A 24,232-nucleotide genomic window follows, 5' to 3' on the forward strand; every position below is an offset into this window, starting at 1 on the left:
TCCCGATCAGATGCCGTCTGTATACCTTTTGTACCCGGAACTATTAAAATCCATGATGTTAGTCTGTCATCAAGTCTCTCGCGAGAAAGCTAATGGCAGGGCAATCAAATCGAAATTAATTTCAAAGAAATTGCATTGACCATTTAAGAGAAGGTTCATTGATTAAAACCCCAAAAAAATTATTGTCATTATTGCAAAGGTGAAACTTTGATTAGACAAGGTTATCAAAATTCAATGCTTGGAAACATTCGAAGTAAATGATTATTATCAATTACAAAACGCTTAAATATAGCCCTGGCATATTACCTGAAGAACTATCCAAACGCTACTGAGATGTGTGACGTCACAATCATGTTTAACATGATTTGCACAAGTAGACGATGTCCAATGACATCTCACACATTTTCAATGCCTGCTTTGTCATCTTCTCTTCAGTTATTTCTTTAATACTTCACTTACCGTCAGGATAAATGTTTATTCAATTGCCTCACTCTAAACCCCGCGCATGGTATTATTTTGATGAAAAATGCGGCGATAAAAAAATAAAGGAATCCATCACATGTAAACGAAATTAGACGCCATTGTATTTTCAGCTGCATACACCGCGATATGTTAAAGAAGGAAAAAATGCCGTCCATGCTGTCATTCCGGGGGTTTGTCAATTTGAACGTTTGGTTTCGTTCACTGTTCATTATACCCCTATCCTGTGTATTTACAAACAAAAGATATTCAGTTATCAAATCGGTTTCATATCCCTAATGGTGTAAAATGCCACAACATTTATATACACTAACCTCATTATAATTGGAGAAATAATAGCATTGCAATTATGTTCATTCTTTATGGGATGTGTTGTGTATTGTTCGTTTTTTATTTTGGCGCTTCACTGCTTTAGTAACATTTGCATTTCGGGAGGTATTTGGCATTTCAGTTTTCCTTCTAATTTGGTACAACAAATTGAGCAGAATAATTATATGGGTCAATTTCTGGCACCGGGATAGGTATTCTACGGGAAAATTACGGGCCAACTGAACATAATACTTGTCAAAGAAATTGCAAAGAATACACCTTTTTGTACTTTCGAATTAATTCTCATTTTTCTAATCTCTTTTGTTGATTTAGGATAAAATCTGATGGATCGTGACAAAGATTAGGTTTTTAGCCGATAGTATCAAAAGCATGAATTTGTCGCTTATCATGGTTTTTGTGAAACAAGATATGACTGTCATGGAATTGGTTTCTAACTTCTCACAAAAGTTTGCAACATTGGTTTTGCCGGAAACACAAATACATGACTATGACTGATTTCGCAGCTCAATGTTGACGCTCACTTTACGACAATAGGGGCTCGGGCTGAATCACGACTACACATTTATACTTGAAAATTAAGCCTAGGCTTGACTGCATAATGCATTTAGAATTCTTTTTTCCAGCATTTTGTTGGTCGAAGTTGCACCCTGTGTTGAAATTCCTGCAGCCGTAGTTTAAACTGTTACTGCGCATAAAGGATGATGACGTCACCAATTGACATTAGGGACTTTTAGATTCGCACGAAGACAATGGGGATTGCTACGGTCGACGTCCTTTTAATGCACTGCCGTGAATGGAAGTCACACGTATCAGTCCACGCAAATCTAAAAGTCCCTATTGATTAGTTTAGTGTACTTAGGCTTGTGCAGGGAGTGTGCTGAATTTAGCTTTAGGTTATCGGTTCACTTTAAGTACATGAAGTTGAATTGGTATGTGTTTATTTTCTTTTTTGAAGAAGTGAAGGGAATTGATATCGTTAAAACATGCAGGGAATTAGTTTCTAAACTTGTGGGCCAGTGAATCAAAAGATTTACTTTGGGAGTTGAGAAAGTAGGAGCTGATGTTGATAGAAGTATATATGATGGTACTGAAAGGGTTAAGATATCAAACTTTCATTGTGATGTTTTGTGATGTTTATCTTCCCCAGGATGACGAGGAACCTGAAGGATCTCAATTTCAGCCCGACGGTGGATACATTCCTCGTATACTCTTTCTAAACTCAGATGGCGTAGTTCAACCTGACCTAATCAACACATTAGGAAATCCCCAATACAAGTTCTTCTATTCAAATGCTCTAATGGGTATGTACAGCTTGTTGTGAGTGATACAGTCATGTATATGTTTAGTAGGTTATATAACACACTTCCTATAGATATTGATCTGCCGGATTAGAGGCTGGGGGTTGTAATATGTAGCCCCTTCCCCCACCTCCACCCAACGTTTCGAATAGACAGGTACAAACAATACTGTGACATTGCAAAACAAATAATATGCTTGGTTGCATGCTCAGCCAAATGTTCCTTTCAAAATGTTTTGCATCTCCTGAACAATATACATACATGTACATGTACTTCAAATTCAAATCTGCAAAAAAGTAAGTTGAGAATTCTACAAAATAAGGTACAAATAATAAAGATCCCCTGCTAAGGCTGCTAGTGATAATGTAAGATCTAAACGATCTTAGTTTTTGTTTGGTTCCCTTACTTCTTTACCAATTATTAAATTGTGTAACAACTTCTTTCCAAATCTTATTTTACCTCTTATTGCCACTTGTCAAATCTTTGTTATATATTCAGCTTTGAATGAAATTTTGCAATTATGGTTTCTCTATTTTGATATCTTTTGTTGTCTCTCATTCATCCCTTTCAGTGACTGAAGCAATGAAATCTGCAGTCAAAGCACTGGGAGGAAGCAGAAATGATGAGTTGTGACATGGATCTCTAGTTTAAACTATTTATCAAGCAATAATGGCAGGTGCCCACTCTGGTGATGTAAACACTAGGGCCCGAACTCACAAAGGAGGTTTAACTCAACCCATGGTTACTTTAAACCCTCATTTACATAACCCATGGTTTAAAAATTAGTGCAAAATAGGTGTTGCTTGCCTTGCGCGCGTCTAATATTGGACCTCTGACTGTGTCGCGCTGATGGGTTATGTAAATAAAGATTTAAACCATGGGTTGAATTTAAACCTCCTTTGTGAATTTGGGCCTTTATGATTTGTCTATTCAGAGACAGAAAGGTGCTAACTCTTTCTAAAAGTGTATGACAGGCCTTTTGATGTCCCTTACTAATACTACTTATCTTGAAAATAATAAGACATTTAAACATCACTTTTGTCACAATACGATACGATACGATACGATACAAGTAAAGCACAAGTTCACCATTCTCTGATGGTCAGAATAACATATAATGTATACTATTTATATGCGATGCAGATATCGTCCCTTTACCACATGTTAGCCAATGTTATTCTTTTATGGGATAGATATAGGCCTACCAAAGGCTTTCAAGATTATTTAACTATGTCCAGTGCAAGATTAATCTATTCTAATTTTGCAAAATCATGATGCACAATTAATCGTGTTGTTTAGTGGTGTCTCTATCATTTTGTGCACGTGTGGTAAACAAGTGACCTTGCAGAGAGTTAAAGAAAGCACCCAAAATGTTAATGCCTCACTGGCTTTCGAGTGTAAACTTTGTTTGAAGTTTATATTGTACTGTGGTTAAAACAGATATATATTCTAATGGTTTGTTCGTTCATGTCTCCTTAGATCAGGATAGCTATGTAAAGTTCCTTAATTAAATTAAATTTTAAATAAAGTTCTTCCAGTCCAATTGCTGCAATGGTCGTTTCATTAACAAGGGCCAGGTCTTCATCTGTAATAGTGATTCATGCCTTTGAAGATGGTTCATGGTATACTTGGTAAAAAATAATCGTTTCTTTGAGACCAACATCACAGACATACACACACTAGTATTCAACATCGCAAACTGGATACTTAGTTAGAATAGGATACTTAGAAAAGGATTTTAGGAGTGATTAGATTTGTTAGGTGCATGTAAATGTTAGAAATATTCTGTAGCTGAATTTGTATTAGTTTTTCATAACTTAATAAAAAAAAATAATGATTGCTTAGTCTATAGGCCTTTATAGTTGTATACTCTGTTAGTATGGGCCTTTATAGTTGTATACTTTTACAGACAAGTGCCTTGGAATACTCATATTTTGAAGTATTTTGAGGTACTTTGTGGATTAATCTGACAGTCGTCGACCCATACCATGCAAAACGTCATTATACACATAGAGGTGGAAAATGATTTTTTATAAATTTTCGTATGAAATGAATGGACTCTTGAGTAATTACACAAAATACCTATATTACACTCATGATTCTGGGCCCTGTTTCATAAAACTTTTCCTCAATAACAAATGCTAAATTACTATGACAAATTTACAAATTTGCTCTCAGCCAATCAATGCCACGATTTTAGTAGCTTATAAAAGTTATGGTACCTTGTAACGGATGACAAGTTTTGTGAAACAGGGCCCTGGTGACTAGATAAAATGTTTTAATATCAATTTAAGGTGATTCACATTTATCCAAGATGATAGTTGGAATCGCATTCTTTTTTGCTACAAAATCATGGACATGCAATTGGTTCTTGTCAAATTGTTACAGATGATTACTTTTCTAATTGGTAGATGGATTAAGCAAAATGCATTCTCACAAACTGAACAAGCTTTACCAATTTTTTGCTTTTGCCTACATTCTCTAGGTGACATATTCATTGAGTAACAAAAAAATCTTAGTTTGAATTTATTAGGCTGTGTATGTTATCTAAACATTTATATATATATAGAATGTTATTAAACTGCGTGAATAAAAACAAAAAGGATAAATCTTAATAGTAATTCTGTCCATGATTACATTTAATATTCTTTCGTGGTAACCTGATATTTGTTCAGGTGACATTTATGGTTAGGGTTAGTATTGCGATTGGGTTACCATTAGGTAGAGGTTCAGGTTAAGGTACAGAGTTGGGACTAGGGTTAAACATGAATGTAGAAGGGACTCGTGCAGGAGATAGGAGATAGACCATGGAGCACATGTCATCTGATCTATGTGTCCTATAACACAGTTACTCTCTCCCTTTCTTCATAATGAGAGAGAGAGAGAGAGAGAGAAAATGAGAGAGAGAAGGGGGGGGGGATAAACACACGCATCCACACTTCTGATGTAAATCAAGGACTTGTATGTACACATCAGTATGTTACTACATTTTTAACAATATTTTTGAGGACATATGTTTGTTGGAATAAAACATCTGTTGTGTTACTTGGTACATTATACAATTACGATAAAATATAAATAATTGTAGTTAGCGGAGGTAAACAGTCTGTAGGGAAATAGAGGAGAATTGAGTGAAGGGAACAGAAGGAGTAAGAGCTGGTAGAAGGGAGACAGGTAGAGAAAGAGAGAGAGAGAGAGAGAGAGAGAGGGATAATGAGTGAGAGAGACAGAGATTAGAGAGAGAGAGAGTGGGATAATGAGGGAGAGAGAAGAGAGCTAGGTGACTGGGGATAAAGGAGAGAGGAGGAAGGGAGTGAGAGCTGGTAGGAGGGAGACAAGTAGAGAAAGAGAGAGTGGGACGATGAGTGAGAGAGAATGAGATGAGGGAGAGAGAAGGTGAGAGAGAGAGAGAGAGAGAGAAGAAAGCTAGGTGATTGGGGAGAAAGGAGTGAGATACAGATTTATTTTTTTCTTCCGTTTATCCTCTTTCGAGGGACTTTATTTGTTCATATTATAAAAAAAAAAAACTATTTACAACAATGTTTATATACAGAATCCATGCGATTGTAACATATCATATATACCGTGTGAGTAAAAAAAAAAAGTTTACACTCAGAAAAGTGTAATTTATTTTCAAGTCAGCTATGAATAAAAGATTATCATACATGTTTTGAACGAGTATTATGTCCCGAATCGTTTGGTGTCATTTTTGTGTGGTGTGTTCACGCTGGGATGAACAGGAGGCATTGTTTGCGAGAGTGCAAGAATCGACTTGCGCAAAAGTATCAAAGGAAGAGAATGAATTGAATGTATTAAATGAGATGCATTGCAATATGCTTTTTTCAGAAGCAAAGTCACACACACACAAACACACACAAGGAACACACACACACACAAAGCTTATTTAAATGCAGACTGACCAAGTCCTTGGGAGAAACAATTCATTGTGATGCCACAAATTTTTATTATGGCATTATGATTGAATTTAAATTCCGTTTTTATATTAAATGGGAAATTTGCGATTTTACAGAAATGTTCATTACGTAATAATAACTTGGCTGCGTATACTTTTCATTTATCTGAGTGTGCGAGAGCGCCGGCGGTGGTGTGTTCGTGTGTGTGCGTGTGTAGGTGTGTATGCGTGACTGACTGAGTTTAACTCCGTGTGTGTTTTTTTTATATGTATGGCATGATTAGTTTTCTCAGGGATGTTTTTAGGATCTGCAAAGAGCGTATAGGCATCACTTTCGCGCAAGTCGACTTTTGCACTCTCTTAAACAATGTCTCCTGTTCATCCAAGCGTGACCACATACCGCACAGAAATGATACCAAATAATTTGGGATAAAACACTTTTTCATTAGATGTATAATAGTTTACTGTTCATAAATGATTTTTAAAATAATTAGGAATTTTGCTTGGTGTATACTTAGTTTATTTGACTCACTCTGTAGTACAAAACATGAAACCAATGTGACATAATCACTAACTAAAATAATGAAATATTTTAGTTACTTCGTTTGTATCAAATTTCTTATGATTACATTCCATATTGAGATAGGTGCGAATTTCTACCTTTAATTCTTTCATCAAATACAGCATGTATCCTGTGCTTTTCACTTCCAAAACATTCTCTAATATAGTTTCTATAGATAATAAACTGAGCAAGGTTTAAAATAAGATTTACAAGATTCAGTTCTCTTCTCTCTATTTCATGACCTATCAAAATAATTTTTTCGTTCATTAAGAGTTTAAAAATTAAAGTATCCATTAATTTGAATACAAGTTTCCAAAAAGGCGAAACCTTTTGACAAACCTTGAAAAGGTGGTTAGTTGTATCTGGGATCTGTGTATCTGAAGTATTTACATATTGTATCCTATACTTCTGCAACCAAAAATCAGAAAAAATACACTTTAACTTTGCCAATTTGAAGGCGGAAAGTAATTCATTTTCTTGAAAATTTATATAAAAAATGGAATCAACTTCTTTCCAAATACTGTTTACTAAGACTTGTAACACTCTAAGTATATTATTTCTTATCCAGTTTGGAAAATGCAATAACCCATATCTATTTTTAATATCGCTATTTTACCAAATCATTTCATTTTCGATATCTGTTACTTTAAACATATAAATGTATTTCAATTCACCTCAGGAACAAAACATGTCAACATAAAAGTTAGGCAACTGTTTTCTTTTCTACAAATACGATACTGTGGCTGCAGCGAGGTCGATATCAAATAAACAATTCTGAACAAAGGCTTCTACGGGAATTTGTAGCATTGATTTGAGTAACCATTTCATCCGTTTCATTCCGTGAAAATTGTGGATAAATCACAGATAAAGAATCGTAAATACAAGAACATCATAGCATCATCAATACAGCAATAACACAGTCTTTTTGAGAAACTCATGAAATAATGTAAATTGTGTCATGATCTTCATAACCTATTCAAATTTCCCAGTCACTATTCTAGTCCATCTGCATTACGGCTTTACATAAATACAAACTCGCACTACAAGTGTCTCAACTAGACTTCACTATAATAGCTTGGTTGAACAATTAACTAGACAATAATAAATTCAAAATCTCTACCTAGTGCTTCAGCACTCTCATAATATATTTTCAAAGTATTTGGTTGTATCTTAACTGTTATCTTTGTTCTTGATACAAGGTAAAATGTACATACATCATATTAAACCAGCATGGGCTTGTATTTCTTACATTACATTACATACTGCAAACATCAACATCTCTCAGTATGAAATTCAAAACATAAACACTAAATTCCACTTTATGTTTCGAAAATTCATAGAAATACATTAAATATATAACAAAACTAACCTCTTTGCCTGACTTAATGACAACATTATGACTTAAATCTCCTTGATGCGCTGACAAAAAAGGGATTCTTGAACCTCTGTTCATGGTAAAACCATGTTCATGTATCCTTCTTAGTGAATATCAATAGGTGGCGCTATACTAGGCACATTGCCTGAGAAAGTGCTATTACAAATATTGTGTATTCATGTCATGCATCAATAGTACACGAAACAAATGACTTAGGTGATAAAGTAATTTCAAATGCCATTGTCACAACAATACATATTGCTCTTTTTGCAATTCAAATGTGAACAAAGAGGCAAATACTCAATTTTCTTGATTCAATATTTAAACAAAATTTTCCAAGCACTTTGTTCACCTGTTAAATACTTAAACATCCATGATAGACGGAGTGACCGAAATGATAAACATAGATAAGAAGAGAGAGAGAGAGAGAGAAGGAAAGAGAGAGAGAGAGAAGGAAAGAGAGAGAGAGAGAGAAGGAAAGAGAGAAAGAGAGAGAGAGAGAGAGAGAAAGAAGGAAAGAGAGAGAGAGAGAGAGAGAGAGAGAAGATATCTTGATCTTCAGAGCAAATGAACTACGTGCATTCAATTACTATTCAGGCTGGTCTCAATATTCTGAAGTTGGGAGGAATAATGGCAGATTCGGCACCCCATCTAGAAAAAAAAACCCTGAAAAGTCTTGGTGTCACTTTGCATTTATTTATTTATCACAGCTTATTTCACGAGTTAACTCTTTTCATGCAACACAATTAAACCCCTGCTCCACTTCAGGAATTTAACAGTTGCAGTGTAACATTAATCTGTACCAGTATTAAAATGGTTGTCACGGAGCTAATCAAGACCAGAAATTAGTAATTTGACAAAGCGCCGGATTGTGCTGCACAAAGCAATGCTTCAGTCAATAATTGGTGCCTATTGGTTTGTGCAAAATTGCACGTGTGACAAACAGGTGACTGGCAGAAAGGTGAAGAAAGCAAGCGAAGGCTGAACTATCTATCATGCATTTTTCCATGCGTTACTTGGGCAAAAGGGTGACCGACGTGTTTTAAAGGAATTATACTAAATTTTTCGACAATGGTGCTGGCGGCTAATAAACCTTATTACTTAATAATATATATTCTTACACAAGCTTAAAACTAAATATTTGTCCTGCAGGCACAAGATTTTGAATAAATCTATATAATCTACACGTTTAACCAATCTATACAAAATATATCTATGACTTGAAGATGAGAAATGTTACACCGCTTCAAGTAAAAAACAAGATAAAAACAGATTACTGTACAAAAGTATTGAATAAGTGTAAAGTGGCATTTTTGCATTGTTAATGATAGTTACTTCGACGAATTTAAACGTAAATGTACCCTTTCAGCCCTTTATTTACAAACTAGTAAAGATATAAAAACCACATAAGGTATTTAATGTTTCTATAACATTAGTACAAAGTAGCTGTTTAAGTTTCGTTATAATTCTTGCATCAATTGAAATAGTGTACTATCGTAGTATGAGCACATGAATATTTAGGAATTATGAGCACCATGATCAATATTACCAACTCTGTGTATTGCATAACCTGTTCATTATTGTTGATCCAGTATGTATCCTGCTGGCACCACATCCCTCTGCCTCGCTTGGGCTGGCTCTATATTTCTTCGTAAGTGTCTCCCGGATCTGATGTTATGGCTTCTAGATAGGTAACGTCGGTGTTGGGTTTCTTTAGATCTTGATACGTATGGGGGTCGGTAATATTCTGGTAGTTTGGGGTATCTGTATTGAGATCTTGGTAGGCATGGGTATCAGCATTCAAGTCTTCGTATGTATTGGGGTCTTGGTTGGAGTCATCAAATACAGGGTTCTCATACTTTGATGAGGTCTCACGTGTATTGTTTGGTGGGGACGCGGCTGGTTCAGCTTTTAAACGTCTTTGTTTGATCCTGGAAGTGAAATTCAATTAAAAAAAACCATTAATTTCCTCCTTCAAAATAATTTTTTGTGAGATAATGAAAAACTGACTGTCAAATTTGAAAGAACATACAATTTAAATAACAAAATCGGTTCAGAGACGGCTGAAATATCCATATTTCTAATAGTTGTGTACCACCACATATTTTGCGCAAAAAACAGATACACATTCAGTTAGATAATTTCAAAGACCTTGATATATGTATCGCATAATAAATACGACATTGCACAGGGGGATTATTTGTGTGGCTTATAAAGAGTCAATATGCTACCATGCAGGTCAAGTTTGGTTAAAAAAACGATGATAAAAATCATGCACAAACCATTAACAAATAAAAAGGGTCAACCGATAAAAAGAATCACTAAATAAGCCTTTTCAGGAAGCAATCAGAATTCGAATTATTTGTATGCACATGAATATATAAACCAACTTTCATGTAAAGCTACATGATTACCAAGTTAAAATTAAGCATGAGATTTAGTAATGTCTGGTTAATATTCATTTCCATTGGGTTTCGTTTTGCATATCATATTATCTATGCAACAATTGACCTGGATTTTCCTTGCAATCCATCAAAGATGAGACTTTTTGTGCAAAGAGTTCCTTACTGACCTAAAGTGAGAAACATGTATATAATCCAAACACCCAACATTGTAAAGGAAAATTCCTGACGGTGATATGTAATCTTTGATTTTATTTATTTAACCAATATATTGAGTCATTCTATAGTTTAAAAACAAATCATATCTTTTGCAACTTATGCAAAATAATGGATGGAAGTTTGTGATCGTTTTTAGTCTTTGTTTATTTTGTGTCTTTTAACAGTGTATTCCAACTATTTTAATGACCATTTGACAACGTTTTCCCTGTCACTTACCTTCTAAAGATGACAAGGACGAGAATAATGACCAGGATGATAATAAAGAGGGCAGCCATGGCACCCCCTACTATCGGTCCTATCGATGCACTGGGAGGGCCACCTAGAAAGTATTGCAATAAATGAAAATAGATGTACCAATCAATCACAGGAATTTGATACCTTCTGTATTAAAGCCTAGGGAGACGGGGGAATTTAGTATTTATTTGTATTCGTTTATTTATTCATGATTATGTTCGTAAGAAATGATTCGATTCATAGTTACCTCACTCGCCAGGCGAGCTCTTTTCATCTACCATTAAATAGAACATCTTTTGCACAAAAGACATTTCTTTTTACAGGTCCAAAACTGTGAAATGATATTATACAGTGTAATTCGATACAAATTTTCAAAAGGAGACTTAAAAGCATTCCCCGATCAAATATAATTTTTAGTGTTACTTTATGCAACTTTTATTGTTTCTTTTTATAAACATGTTTGTATTTATCAATGTTTTGCGTTTAAATATGATTTATTTATTATTACTGAATCAGTTTTTTTTTCTTCTTCTCATTAAATAATAATTCATAATAATTAATTTTATAGGGGGGCTTACACCCTACAAGCTCTGCTGTTTAGTCGGCCCTCCTTCCCTTTCAATGTCATGTTTATTTTTGTTAATGTATTGTATTGTGCAAATTGATCTATATGTATATAAAAATGTGAATATGTTAAAATGTACCATCATTTTAAATAAGAACGATTGAAAGAGAAAAAAAAAGAATTTAATTGCATTGAATTGTTGTGTTTGTATATGCATGTATTTTGCAGTAAGGAACATTAGCTACTATAAGTATAAGCAGATGTTTGAAATGTTGACAGCTAGTCACAGCATCAGTTCCTTTGAGTAAAGATTGAATCGCTGCTGTTACGGAGTTCGCAAGCATATGTATTGAAGAAAAACAATGCTCTAAAAGTACGTGTTTAGAACTTACAACTTACTTGCTATGGGGCAGGGGCGTCGCTAGACCTTTTTCAGTGGGGGGGGGGGGGGGGGGGGGGGTGAAGAGGCCAAAGATTACCGACAAAACTAGCCACCAATTACCGACAAAATTAAATGTCCAAAATACCTACAAATTTAACCCTATTAATCCGTGTCCGAAGGCTAAATTGTTTTTCCTATGAACTATCTATGATACTTGCATATGCGCAAATTGTCATTTTGCTCGACGACATGAAATATATACGATTTTTTTCGTCGACTAAGTCAGTATCACAACCATATATTTGAATGCAGGCGCGTATCCTTTCTTTCCTTTATTTTCCTTTCTTTCCTCTCTTTTCCTTTTCTTTCCCTTCCCTCTCTTTTTCCCTCCCCCTTTTCTCTTTTTTCCCGACGGCAGCGCAATTTTACCGACAATATCCTGACAGGTGGGGGGAGGGGGGGGGGGTTGTCGCACCCCCACACCCCCCTTTGGAGACGCTCCTGGCTATGTGTTATTTGCTGTTTATAGATCCATTTCCCCATGATTTGCGGGATCTCAAAGACAACAAATTAATTAGAAGGGGGGGGTGTCGCACCCCCACACCCCCCTTTGGAGACGCCCCTGGCTATGTGTTATTTGCTGTTTATAGATCCATTTCCCATGATTTGCGGGATCTCAAGGACAAGAAATTAATTAGAAGTGGTATTCTGTATAAAAACTATTATTTATCTTTAATTTTGTTCATGGTGTTCTAAAGGTGTTCAATGCAGACAATCTTTGACAAAATGCGACATCCATGGAACATAAGGAACTAAAGAATGACAAGTTTTGAGATACATACATCATATAAGTACCAGCAGTTAATATAGAACTTTGTGATACACTTCTTAATGCATTGCCTATGAGAAACATATGGTCCTGTATCAAATAGTGGAATGAGTAGAATTTAGTAGCCAAAGTTTAAATTCTCATGGAAAAGGTTTTATGTATGAACACTGGTTTGTTGACAAACCAGGAGTTAGCTGAATTGTTTTCCTTTCAATTCAGAAGACACCGTATAGCTTATTTTACGTCTACCATGCATAGCGCGTATGGAATTTATGCTAATTCTAGTGCAGTGCAGAGCGACGTGTTCGCAGATGCCATGTTTCTTTCGTTAGGAAAGGATCCACAGGAGACGAAAGTCTTACTATGTTGTTTTAGTTAGCCAGGAAATGTCGCCATAGAAGTAAGTTTATATTTAAAATATCATGCTTTTCATATGTGGTGATTTAAGAATTTGTTTTGGTCAGGTTGTTGAGGAAAAATGATATTACATAATTAATGTGTACCGAGTACAGTGTATAAATCGCTATGCACAAAACTGAATAGTGATAGGGTCTACGTTGTGTGAGTTACATTGGAAGTCTTATTGCTTTTAGAAATGACAATGCATAACATACAGACGCGATGTTAAAGATGAAGTTGAGTTCTGGTCATGCGATTGCATTGTGAAAGAAACGGTGTGGAACCGACCAGAAAAGGTTGATCATCTAGCATATAAGAATTTGTGTGTATTGCAAGGTTCTGGAATCATCGAAATGATAAGAATTTTGGCCAAGTCTTGGTAAACTTACAAACACTATACACAGAAAGATGTATATGGGACTACACGAACACGTGGCGTAAAAAGCCGGCCCCCGATTTTTACGATGTTACATGCATATTTAGAATATGAAGGCATTTGAAGAGACATGCTTTTCAGAGGACATTATCTGATGTTCTTCCACACTTGCATAATAAGAATGAGTAATGCTCACAAATTATTTTTCACCTCTTCCCAGAACTCAACCTTCTCTTTAAATATCGCTTCATCTATGTAGATATGTTTAATACCATGTATCCAGGTGGTTTAGTAAGCTTATAAACTGGAAATGTTTGCTCTTTAAATGGAAGTTTGTGAGTTATCATGTAAACAAAGGACTAGGGGTTTAATCTTATATTTGATTAATGAGACATTGTTTTTGGTGATGTTTTAGATTAGGCTTCGTATTTAACGGGGAAGTTTCCTTAGTCTTAGTGAGTTTATTATAATGAGGTTACACTACACATTTCAAGAAGTTAAAGTAGTATTTTGACTTGATTTCAGTTTCAGAACAGAGCATAGAAACTGCACTGTCAGAAACTTCTAGATTTGTTTATCTGTTGATTCAATGATAGTATATGTCGAGCTTGAAGTGGATACAGTTAATTTGATGTAGGCATTTAGCTTTCATTAACTTAGTTGATGTTTGGATATATCAGTCTTCATTTATATGTGCAAAGATTGTACATGTATTTGTGATCCTTTTGTGTCTCATTTGTATTCACAGATTGAATAAAATTGCATCTTGATTTTCAAGCTCTACCTATCCAATTAAAAGCGGCATTCCTGGTTTTGATTCCTTAACTTCAGTGATCCAAACACAATAGTGATAAGCCTTATAATGCTCTTACCTGATTGTACCGTCTTAGCATTCACAGGTTCTGACCAATTACTGGAACCAGCTCCATTAACAGTCTGTACCTATGTAATTAAATAATGTTTAAACAATTTCCGTTATGGTTTCCATAATTCTATACAGATTATATTTGTTCTTAAAAATTCTTTTAGCAACCGAGTCAGGGCAAATCTCAGGTAACTTTCCACAACTTTCCACAATCGAACTATACGTTCTAAAATAACATCTATAGAAGTCCTTTAAAGAGAGGGCTGGGTTCTGGGAGAGGTGAAAAATAATTTATGAGCGTTATCATTTTTATTATACAAGTGTGGAAAAACATCAGAAAAAAAAGTTCCTTGAAAAGCATGGCTATTCAAATATGACAAGTAACAGCTTAGAAATGAGGCCCGATTGTTATGCCACATGGTTGTGTAGTCCCATATACATATTTCTGTCTTCAGTGCTTGATACTCCACCAAGACTGGGCCAAATTTCTTATCATGTTGATGACTCTGGAACCTTGCAGTAAACACCAATACTTATGTGCTACATGATCAACTTTTTCTGGTCGATTCCACACCGTTTCTTTCATATGCAATCGCATGACCAGAACTCAACTTTATCTTTCAGAAGCCAAGTGAGCTCAATTTTCAGACAGAAACGAAAATTCAGCTGTCAATTTTTGTTTTATACATCGCATCTCAAGTTCGGATTCTCAAAAAGGGATATTTGACATTTCATGCGAATATATTGCATCCTAGCATTGTACGCCCTAATAGAGCTACCCCCAGTCCTTAGTGAATCAGAAATGTGCAGTTTTTACTACTTTGTGTGCATTATCTTCATTATTCATTAAAGTTAGCATTTTACCCCTTGCTAGGGATTACTGACTTTCACGCCCTCCCTCCACTTCTTCTTGTTTCAATTATCCTTCTCCTTTATAGACCAACCTTACTGTGGTTTCACTTCACCATATTTTTCATAAAATCGTTGATCTTCATTTCCCTCTAATGCCATCCACTTCCAGATCCCACGCTCTTTTCACATTTTCATCATCTTCACCTCTCAAGCATACTTAGCCCATCCATGTAAATTCATTCCTGATTACCACTTTCAAACAGTTTCTTCCAGGCCCAACCTTTTCATGCCGTATACAAGTACATATAAATATATGACATGTATTACCTGAACTGAGTAGTTGGATTTTGCTGTCAGGTCTACCACAGTATGCTCTCCTTCAAACGCACCGTTCAATACTTCCTCCATCTTATAGTCACCATCAACAACGGGATCAGTTTGCTGGTAGCGGATGATATACTTCTGGATGTTACCATTGGTGTTAGATGGTAGAGGGGTAGACCAGTAAACAGTGAAGGAACTTGTAGTACTCTGAGGTATAGCCACATTGATAGGACTAGGTGCAACTGTGACGACAAAGCAGATAATAAGAGTCGTTATAAACAAAAATGTATAAACTTTGTATGAGAGGGGAGGGGGGGGGGTGCGGGAGGAGGGAGAGGAAGGGCGGGTAATGGTAAGAACCTCATTCACCATATACATATTGATATGTATGTACCTCTCTTTAGTATGTTGAATAAATCTAGTAATCTGATTGGTTGAAATTGAAGTCGTGATTGAAGCCATGCCTGCAAAGAAACGAACTATTCCCGTTGCCCAGGGTAACGGGCCACATAGTTAAATTTTGCTGAGATCCCAATTCGTTACGTGTAAAAAGTCTATTTTGTGCGAGCGCGGATACCATACAGAGTGTGTATTCCCGAATGATCGTAACATTCAGGCAACTTTCATGCAAAGATTAGCAGACAGCGTTTCAGATTTTCTGTGATTTTTTAAACCAATATTTTCTCAAGAAACGGATAAGATAAGACTTCTTTGTAGATTATTTATGAATTTGGTATATCAAACAGATATGGACTGCTTTAATATTCGAGGTATAGCTGTTTCTATACTGGCTCTCGGAGTCATGACAGGGTACAACGTCCTATTGAGCCTATATAAACAGCTAATAAGTACAAAATCGCATCATAGTGACAAAGGGAGAACAAAAATAACATTGAGAAGAAGAAAGAAAAAGGAAAAAAAAGGTAAAACAATTAGTATCTACGAGATGAAAGAAGTTAGCAAATATCTTGAATTTTAGTAATCTCTATGTTGTAAGATTTAAAAACAATGCAAATAAATGTTATATATGACTTTAGTGGTATGATAACAGGTATCATATAGACAGCTAACTATTACCAGCAGCAGAGTGAAACAGTCCTTTACACAAACCACACAAATAAATGATAAATTATTAAACAATTGATCTTCTGGGAAGGGTCTCAATATGTCACAGGCTAGGGTGTACAAAACATATTCAATTCAAACTGTATACAACTGAATAATATTGTTCTGATCTCATTTCTCAGGGAGTGGAAAATGTACACACATTGTGTGCGGGAAGCCTGAATCCGATGACCAGGGTAATAATATATCTGTAAAGCGCTTAGGCACATCGTTGAATCAATGTATTGAGCCCTAATTAAAAAACGGAATATTATTATTATTATATAACAATATTTGCAGAAAAGAATGAAAGAAAAAATGTACTTTGTATTTGGAAAGCAAACGTTCACGTTCTTAAAGTTCTTTTGCCGATAGTCCCACTGCTCCTGTCATTCTCCTCACCTTTATTTGGCAGCACTCGTTGGGAAACGTGTTCAACTCACACTATATCAAGTAAATAACAGCGATTTGCACATATTCTACTATATATATATATTTCGGAATACGAGTATTTTCCTTACAAGAATCCAAGATAACTAGCTGATGAAGTCTCACCTTCTTCAATTGTTTTGCCAATACTCTCACTGCTCCTGTCACTCTCCTCGTCTTTATTTGATGCAGTCATTTGGACGGTATAGTCCAGATAGGTTTCTAACCCTCTTATCACATAGGAGCTGTTGTCGCGAGAAACCAAGATAGAGTTTGAAGAAGTTGAACCAGAGGGAGCGTAGTAGATCATATAATGGGTCACTCCACTCCTGCAGTCTGCTGATTCCGAGGGGAGGTGCTAAAACATTAAGGTGCAAATACATGTTACATGCATTACAACCACATAAAAGAAGATACTTTCACACAAATAAACAAAACTACAAGATGTTATAATAGGTTATCTACAATTTCCATATTAATAAGGATGCTGCAATCAATATTGATAAGAGGTGAACAAGTTGAAGAGTGGTGCAACCAACATTTTCTAGTAGTGAGCACTATTTTTTGGGGGGGCCCTTGAAAATTTGCACTCCCCCCTTGAGCGCCAGGGGGGGGGGGGGGGGCTGGATTCGCTTCTGTATTAAATAGCCAAATGGGGTGCTCAATCATTATTAACTGCATCAACTTAAGTTGAACTGTGCATATGTAGATTAACATTCTTATTATAACAAACACTTTTAATGCAAAGTATAATTTGTTGCCATAAATTGAGAATTGAGGTTATTGGAAATATCAGGAAAATCTTTGTGGATCCTATCTGGCACTTCATATACAAGATGTTTGTAAAGTCATGCCTAACTTTACGAACAGCTTTATGAAACACCTTCCTGGTAAACGACTTCGTTCAATGAACTGTCGCACTCAACGTTTTCTAAATTCCTTTGTTCCTTCCTCGATCTGCAAATACGATCAAAATGCTACCTGAATTTTAAGTTCTTTTCTTTATTTCTGTAATGTTATTTTTGTAATGTTTCCGGGCCATCCCGTCCACTCGAACATAACAAATAATTCACTTATTTTGTTTCATGATAGCGTAGGAAAACTTCTATAAAGCAATAATCTGAAGAATTTCTATGTCAAAGTATATTATGTATTATGTATGTAAACTTGTTTTGATTCTTTGTACGTTTGTAAAATGTGAGCAAAACAAATTTCCAATATTGGACAATAAATTGAAATTGAAAATTGAAGGAAAAAAAATGAAATTGAAATTCTGCAGAACAAGAATCTCTGGACCACAAAACATATTCATATTCAAAAATAATATTGGATATTTATTTTATATAGCGCACATATCTACCATGCATGGTGCCCAAGGCTCTCCAACTATTACCCCGGCTCTGCTTTATAGGCAGCCGATATCGGCGCTCACAGCATTCAAGGAATTCCTTCCTACCGGTACCCATTTAACACCTGGGTGGAGAGTGGCAAATGTAGATTAATGTAGATTAATATCTTACTTGTGAAATCAAATTAAATTTCTATTACATAACCCCCCCCCCCCCCCAGCACACACTTTCAACTGGCGAACAAAAATTTGTACACCTGTTTTTAAATCCGAAGTATTTTGCTTTATAGTCTAATGTTGAGGTACGTTAAGAAGTATCGAGAATGGTAAAGGCATAATGATGAAGTGGTTAATTAACGATCTTATTTGACATAATTATCTCGATTAACATTTTAGGTAAAATCAAGTGTAATCAAGGTAACAAATATATTTACCAGCTCCATATTATAACGGTGCCGTTCTACCCCGATGTAATAATATTGTGACTATTAACAGTTATGTATTCTGTGATCTGAACGAGTCTTTTCATCCATCTGCATCCAACTAATGCCTGGATTACATTTGCCCCGGGCGCCGTAAGATAAATTAGTCTACGGTGTTTCGTAGACATCGTAGGAGGCTACGGGCTACGATGTTTGTGTTTACATTATCTACGAGCATCGTGCCATTTCTTGTATTGGACCTCGGGGGCAGACCGGATCACATCCGTACAGAGGCTGTTCGGAGATTGTACGGAAATCGTGCAATTTCAGTGCAACACCCGTGCAGTCTCTGCAACCTCCGTACGTAAATCTTACGGAGCTCGTGCAGCTTCCGTGCAGAGGTTGCGCGGAGAAGGCGCGGTGACCGTGCAGCCTCCGTGCAGTTTTTTTCGGCGTCTGTTTCCCCATGTTCACTAAAAAATCGTGCGTTTGCTGCACGATCAGCGTGAGGCCTCCACGAAATGCCCGTGCGGGGATTGTGCAATGCCACCTACGACATGTGTACGGGATACAGGCTTACGATTTTTCAAATTTGTTTATGCCTGGATTATATTTGGCCTGCGATTAGTCTACGGAGCCCGTATCCCCTTTTCCGTGCGGCCTCTGTGCGGAGGCAGAAGGCGGCCGTGAGATTTTCGTACGTATTCACGGGCTCCGCAGCCTTTACGATTTTGTTTCGCGAGAAGTTAAACAAATTTGAAAAAGTCGTAAGCCCGTAGCCCGTATACATGTCGTAGGTGGCATTGCACAATCCCCGCACGGGCATCGCCTGGAGGCCTCGCACTGATTGTGCAGCAAACGTACGATTTTTCGGTGAAAATGGGAGCAAAAAAAAATCGTACAGAGATTGTAGACTCGTGGGGCATTCGCACGGCCATTGCACAGCTATCACAAGGTTGCTGCTCGCTGTCCGTGCAGTATCCGTGATACTGAGCATTCATCCCGCGCCTTCTCCGCGCAACCTTTGCACGGAAGATCCACGGGCTCCGTACGATTCCGTGCGGAGGCTGCGGAGACTGCACGGCTACTGCATTCAAAATGCACGATTTGCGTACAATCTCCGAGCAGCCTCTGTACGGATTTGCCCCGTCCTGCCCCCGAGGGTCAATACAATAAATGGCACGATACTCGTAAATAATGTAAACACAAACATCGTAGCCCGTAGCCTCCTACGATGTCTACGAAAAATCGTATACTAATTTATCGTACGGCGCCCGGGGCAAATGTAATCCAGGCATTAACTCCTCGCGAAACAAAATCGTAGTCGCCGCGGAGCCGGTGAATCCGTACGAAAATCTCACGGCCGCCTCCTGCCTCCGCACAGAGGCCGCACGGAAAAGGGGATACGGGCAGGATACGGGCTCCGTAGACTAATCGCAGGCCAAATGTAATCCAGGCATACGTGACCAAACAGTTATTCTTAAAACAGTTCATACCTCCCACGTCACCTCTAGCTCTTTAGGGTTGATGGCTGAAACTAGTAGTCCAGTTGGAGAAGCACTGGGTTCTGAAGATAAACAATTATAAAGAAGATGCATGAACATGCATGTTTTGTAAAAGACAGTTCTCTGTCACTTTTTCGAAAGAAAGAACAATTAAAAAAAATGTATGGAATGGAAAATACAAACATTTCTACGAACATATTTTACTCATAACTAGATAAGTTAATGATTTCAATGGAAAGTGCATAACTATCCTAAATGTACATCTAAATGTACAAATCAATTACCAATGCAAATACAATGTACCTGTAGATGTATGTTTAAAAAATTTAAAACTCCAACACACTCAATTATTTTTCTTCTGAGCATAACTTACTTCTACAGAGAGTTACAGTGTCGTTCCTAGAAGAATCGGGTCCTGTTCCACCTGTACCTTCCCTCACTGCTGCTACACGAAACCTGTAATCTGTGTCGGGTGTCAGGTTAATAACGATGGCTGATGTTGTGGGTTGGTCTACTCTCTGATCCGTTACCCAGTCACCATCCTTCTTTACAAAGACATCATATCCTACCAGAGGAGGATCACCTACGTCATCTTCTTCAGACCATGCATTCCATCGAAGACCAATTGTAGTTGACGTAGTGCTCACTATCACTGGTGCTTTCTCAATGACTGGCAGAACTGAACAAAAACAAACAGAGACAGTAATACTTAATATAATTTTTTTGTTGAAATAACCGTCAAAATCAATGACACGCCTATAATGGAAGTTCTTCCACCAAGTCAATATGTATATTAAATTTACCAAAGTACACAGGAATTCTATACTGACACCTAAAAGAGCTGCTAATGTATGATGCAGATAATGTGCATACGTTGTCTTTGAGCGAGTCTGAATCCGATGACAGGGTTCATAAAACATTGTAAAGCACTGAGATACATCGTAGGTGTATCAAGTGCTACATAAGCCCAGAATATCAAATATTAAAATATAAAGTTCATTGATTAATTCACATGTAGGGCTTATGTATGGGTCAATGTACAGGATGCCACTTGCATGTAGAAACAACTATATCAATACAAGAACATACATTCCGTGTTAAAGAGTTACTAAATTACAAATTCATGTTTACTTGTGTTCATCTGTAATTATATAATGTATATAGAGGACATATATATAATTGTTTGGTCCGAAATGGTTATGTTCATGATGCTTTACTATGTTTGAGTGATATTAAGTTTGTATGCCATGTGTTCGTACAATGTATTGGTTTATGTATGTGTTTGCACTTCAGAACCTGAAGAAGGCCTCACAAGTCAAAAGCTCGTAATAAAATAGTAAAGTACAGCTACGTCTCACGTTCCTAGACCATTTTCTTCACGCCTACATATTCTGGAACACCTGTTGTCATGTCAGAGTTCAGAATTCTCGCACTTTTATATATATATATATATATATATATATGACATAAATGTACATCAAAAATTAAAAAAATATGTGATGTTTAACAAAAGTCAACATGAATTTGTAATTTAGTAACTTTTAATATTATTAGATAGCAGTTTATTCAGTAAACCACCTAGGCTCTGCCATTTGTTTGTATTACTGAAGGCTTCACACACATTTTGCAACATATGTCTGTTGATGTTGTTACAGTTTTTGAGGATGTTGTTGCTGTTGTTGAGGTTGCTTTTGTTGCAGCTGTTATTGTTGTGGTGGTCGGGGTTGGTGGTGTAGTTGTGTTGTCATTCATGTTGTAACAGTTGTTGTTGTTGTTGTTATTACATGGCGAGGGAAGGCATGTGCAGGGGCGTACGCAGGGGGGGGGGGTTTGGGGGTTCAAACCCCCCTTTTGTATTTTTATGTGTGTAAACCCCCCTAAAAAAACCTAAACCCCCCCCCCCCTTTGGTTTTTTTTTTGGTTTTTTTGTTGTAATTATAAAAAAAAAAAAAAAAAAAAAAATATGCCCACGCCTAACATAAAAAAGGTGACCTTACCCCCCCCCCCCCCCCAACGAAGAAAATTGTCAAATTGTCAAATTTCGAGACCAAAAAAAAAAAAAAAAAGTGTCCGCTTACCCCCCCCCCCCCACTGAGCGACTTTTCGGCCGGCGCGATTTTGGGCCCGATTTTAAACCCCCCCCCCCCCTTGAAAAAATCCTGCGTACGCCCCTGGGCATGTGCCTGCCTCTTCCTTTGCCATGACAGTTATAAAAAAAAAAACAGAGCCTCCAACAACATAACTGATGCAATCCCCTGTTTTGGCCCTGTAACCATGGATGAAGACAGAACGACTGAGAATAATTCTGCATCTAAAGAAAGTGAATTCATACTTTCTATTAAACAGGTATCTTACAGATGTACATTAGAGTAAACTGATGTCATGCAGTTTGCATGCTCACCATAGGTTGCGTTGGTAATAAGCGCACTGGGGTAACCTGTATATTCAACAATAAGAGTACACTCGTATCCCCCATCTTCCTGTGGATACACACTATCCACATCAAAGACAACAGCTCGTTCTGACCCTGAGACAGTGCTTGATCTCCTGGTGATTCCTGTCCTGTCATAGGTGCTTCCAGTCTGTCTGTAAAGATCAACTGAGGATGCATCGGGAAGTGGGATACCCTCAACATAACATGTGAAGGTAGATGGCTGGTATGGGTTCACTCTCAATGGAACCAATCTCGATATTCCTGTCAAGAACCAAGACGATGAAATAAGAAAGAAGAACATTAAATAATACACACAGTTTGACACACACAAAATCTATTTGCTTTATGTAATAATAACTAACAATACATGGGGAACAAATTTTACATGCACTTTATAAGACATTAACCTATCCTGATATTCATGAATAAAAGAATGGATTCGTTTGTATAAGAAAGAATGAACAATTACTTATAATATTGATATTCCTGTCAAAAACAAAGCAAAAATACAAAAAATTCAATACAAATATACATGTCTGCACCAATAGAAGATTGCAACTCAGTCACTTCGTTATATCAGTGTTTAGATCCAGAACTATAGGCAAGATCATAAAAAACTACCACAAATACACTTGTACATGTACATGCAGGTTTACCTAAACAAGAGAAGATATCAATCTGATTATTTTGTTTAAAGTCGAATGTCGAATTGATTAATGTATATCAATGCAATACTCCTGGTCTGTTAATCGTACATGCTTCGTGATACCACTGACTTTTACCAATCAAGATGTCTTTCCACTGGAGAAAATTATTTTTGTATTACAGTCAAACCTGTCTTAGCGATCACCTGTCTATAACGACCACTTAAAATCCCCCCTGTGAAATTTCATGTAGTTAAGAGCCTGTGCACAACGACCACCTCCCTAACGCGACCAGCGGCCACTAATTTTGCTTCCGCTAGCCACCGGAAATGCCCACACAACGACAGTCAGGGCTAGCCATGTAGCGACCAGCAACATTAGCGCTTGAGTAATTTCGTTCACTCGCTCTGCTGTATACGGCTCGCACAGCGGGAGCCTGTAAAGCTAGATCTAACGGTCATTTACACACACAAAATAAATCAACCCCAAGCTTTTATTCAAACTTCAATCAAAACATTTAATGACCGACAGGATAGGGACAGGACAGGATAGGGATATTGAAAACATAACTACACAGCGTCAGACAATGAACTTCGCGATCGATGACTCGACCGGCCTGTGAGAGGCCTGGTTAGTGGGCGTACATTCATTTCTTTAAAACAAAATTTAATATGCCTACAAATTCAAAAATCCTGGACAATCCCCCCCCCCCCCCCCAAAAAAAGAAGAATGTTAAATCATTTTGTATTTTTATTATGACTTTTTTTCAACACCAAAAAAGAAACTTGGGTTGTTAGATTTATTGATTGGCTAAAAAGGTGGCCAATTACGCCGACCTGTCTAAAAAGACCACCTGTCTACAACGACTACTTTTTGTATATCCCTTGGGCGATCGCTATAGACAGGGTTGACCGTACAAAGATTAACCAATAACTGATAAT

The 24,232-nt window shown here is 36.8% G+C and overlaps 1 protein-coding gene and 1 long non-coding RNA gene across 2 annotated transcripts; one reads left to right on the forward strand and one right to left on the reverse strand.

The window, feature by feature from the left end:
* The first annotated feature begins 1,958 nt into the window (after positions 1-1,958).
* LOC115925257 lies at positions 1,959-2,794 on the forward strand. The gene is made up of 2 exons (XR_004064606.1): positions 1,959-2,111; positions 2,680-2,794. It is a non-coding gene; the product is annotated as an uncharacterized LOC115925257 (long non-coding RNA).
* A 6,803-nt stretch (positions 2,795-9,597) lies between these two features.
* On the reverse strand, positions 9,598-23,669 carry LOC591624 (neogenin). Its single transcript, XM_030988343.1, has 9 exons — positions 23,579-23,669; positions 22,615-22,908; positions 20,587-20,892; positions 20,205-20,275; positions 17,065-17,296; positions 15,409-15,647; positions 14,237-14,306; positions 10,796-10,898; positions 9,598-9,889 (listed from the first exon to the last, which is right to left on the reverse strand). The coding sequence occupies exons 1-9, from the start codon at positions 23,667-23,669 to the stop codon at positions 9,598-9,600; spliced, it is 1,698 nt and encodes a 565-aa protein (XP_030844203.1).
* Between the last annotated feature and the right edge of the window lie 563 nt (positions 23,670-24,232).

The sequence above is a fragment of the Strongylocentrotus purpuratus genome, unplaced genomic scaffold (genome assembly GCF_000002235.5).
Source record: "Strongylocentrotus purpuratus isolate Spur 01 unplaced genomic scaffold, Spur_5.0 spur5_contig_840, whole genome shotgun sequence".
Taxonomy (NCBI): Eukaryota; Metazoa; Echinodermata; class Echinoidea; order Camarodonta; family Strongylocentrotidae; genus Strongylocentrotus; species Strongylocentrotus purpuratus.

Coding starts and splice junctions, on each gene's coding strand:
- LOC591624 (XM_030988343.1), bottom strand. CDS start 23,669: ATGTTGCTGGTCGCTACATGGCTAGCCCTGACTGTCGTTGTGTGGGCA. Junction 20,276..20,586: donor CACTGTAACTCTCTGTAGAA/GTAAGTTATGCT, acceptor GTTTATCTTCAG/AACCCAGTGCTTCTCCAACT. Junction 9,890..10,795: donor GTCCTTGTCATCTTTAGAAG/GTAAGTGACAGG, acceptor TTTCACTTCCAG/GATCAAACAAAGACGTTTAA.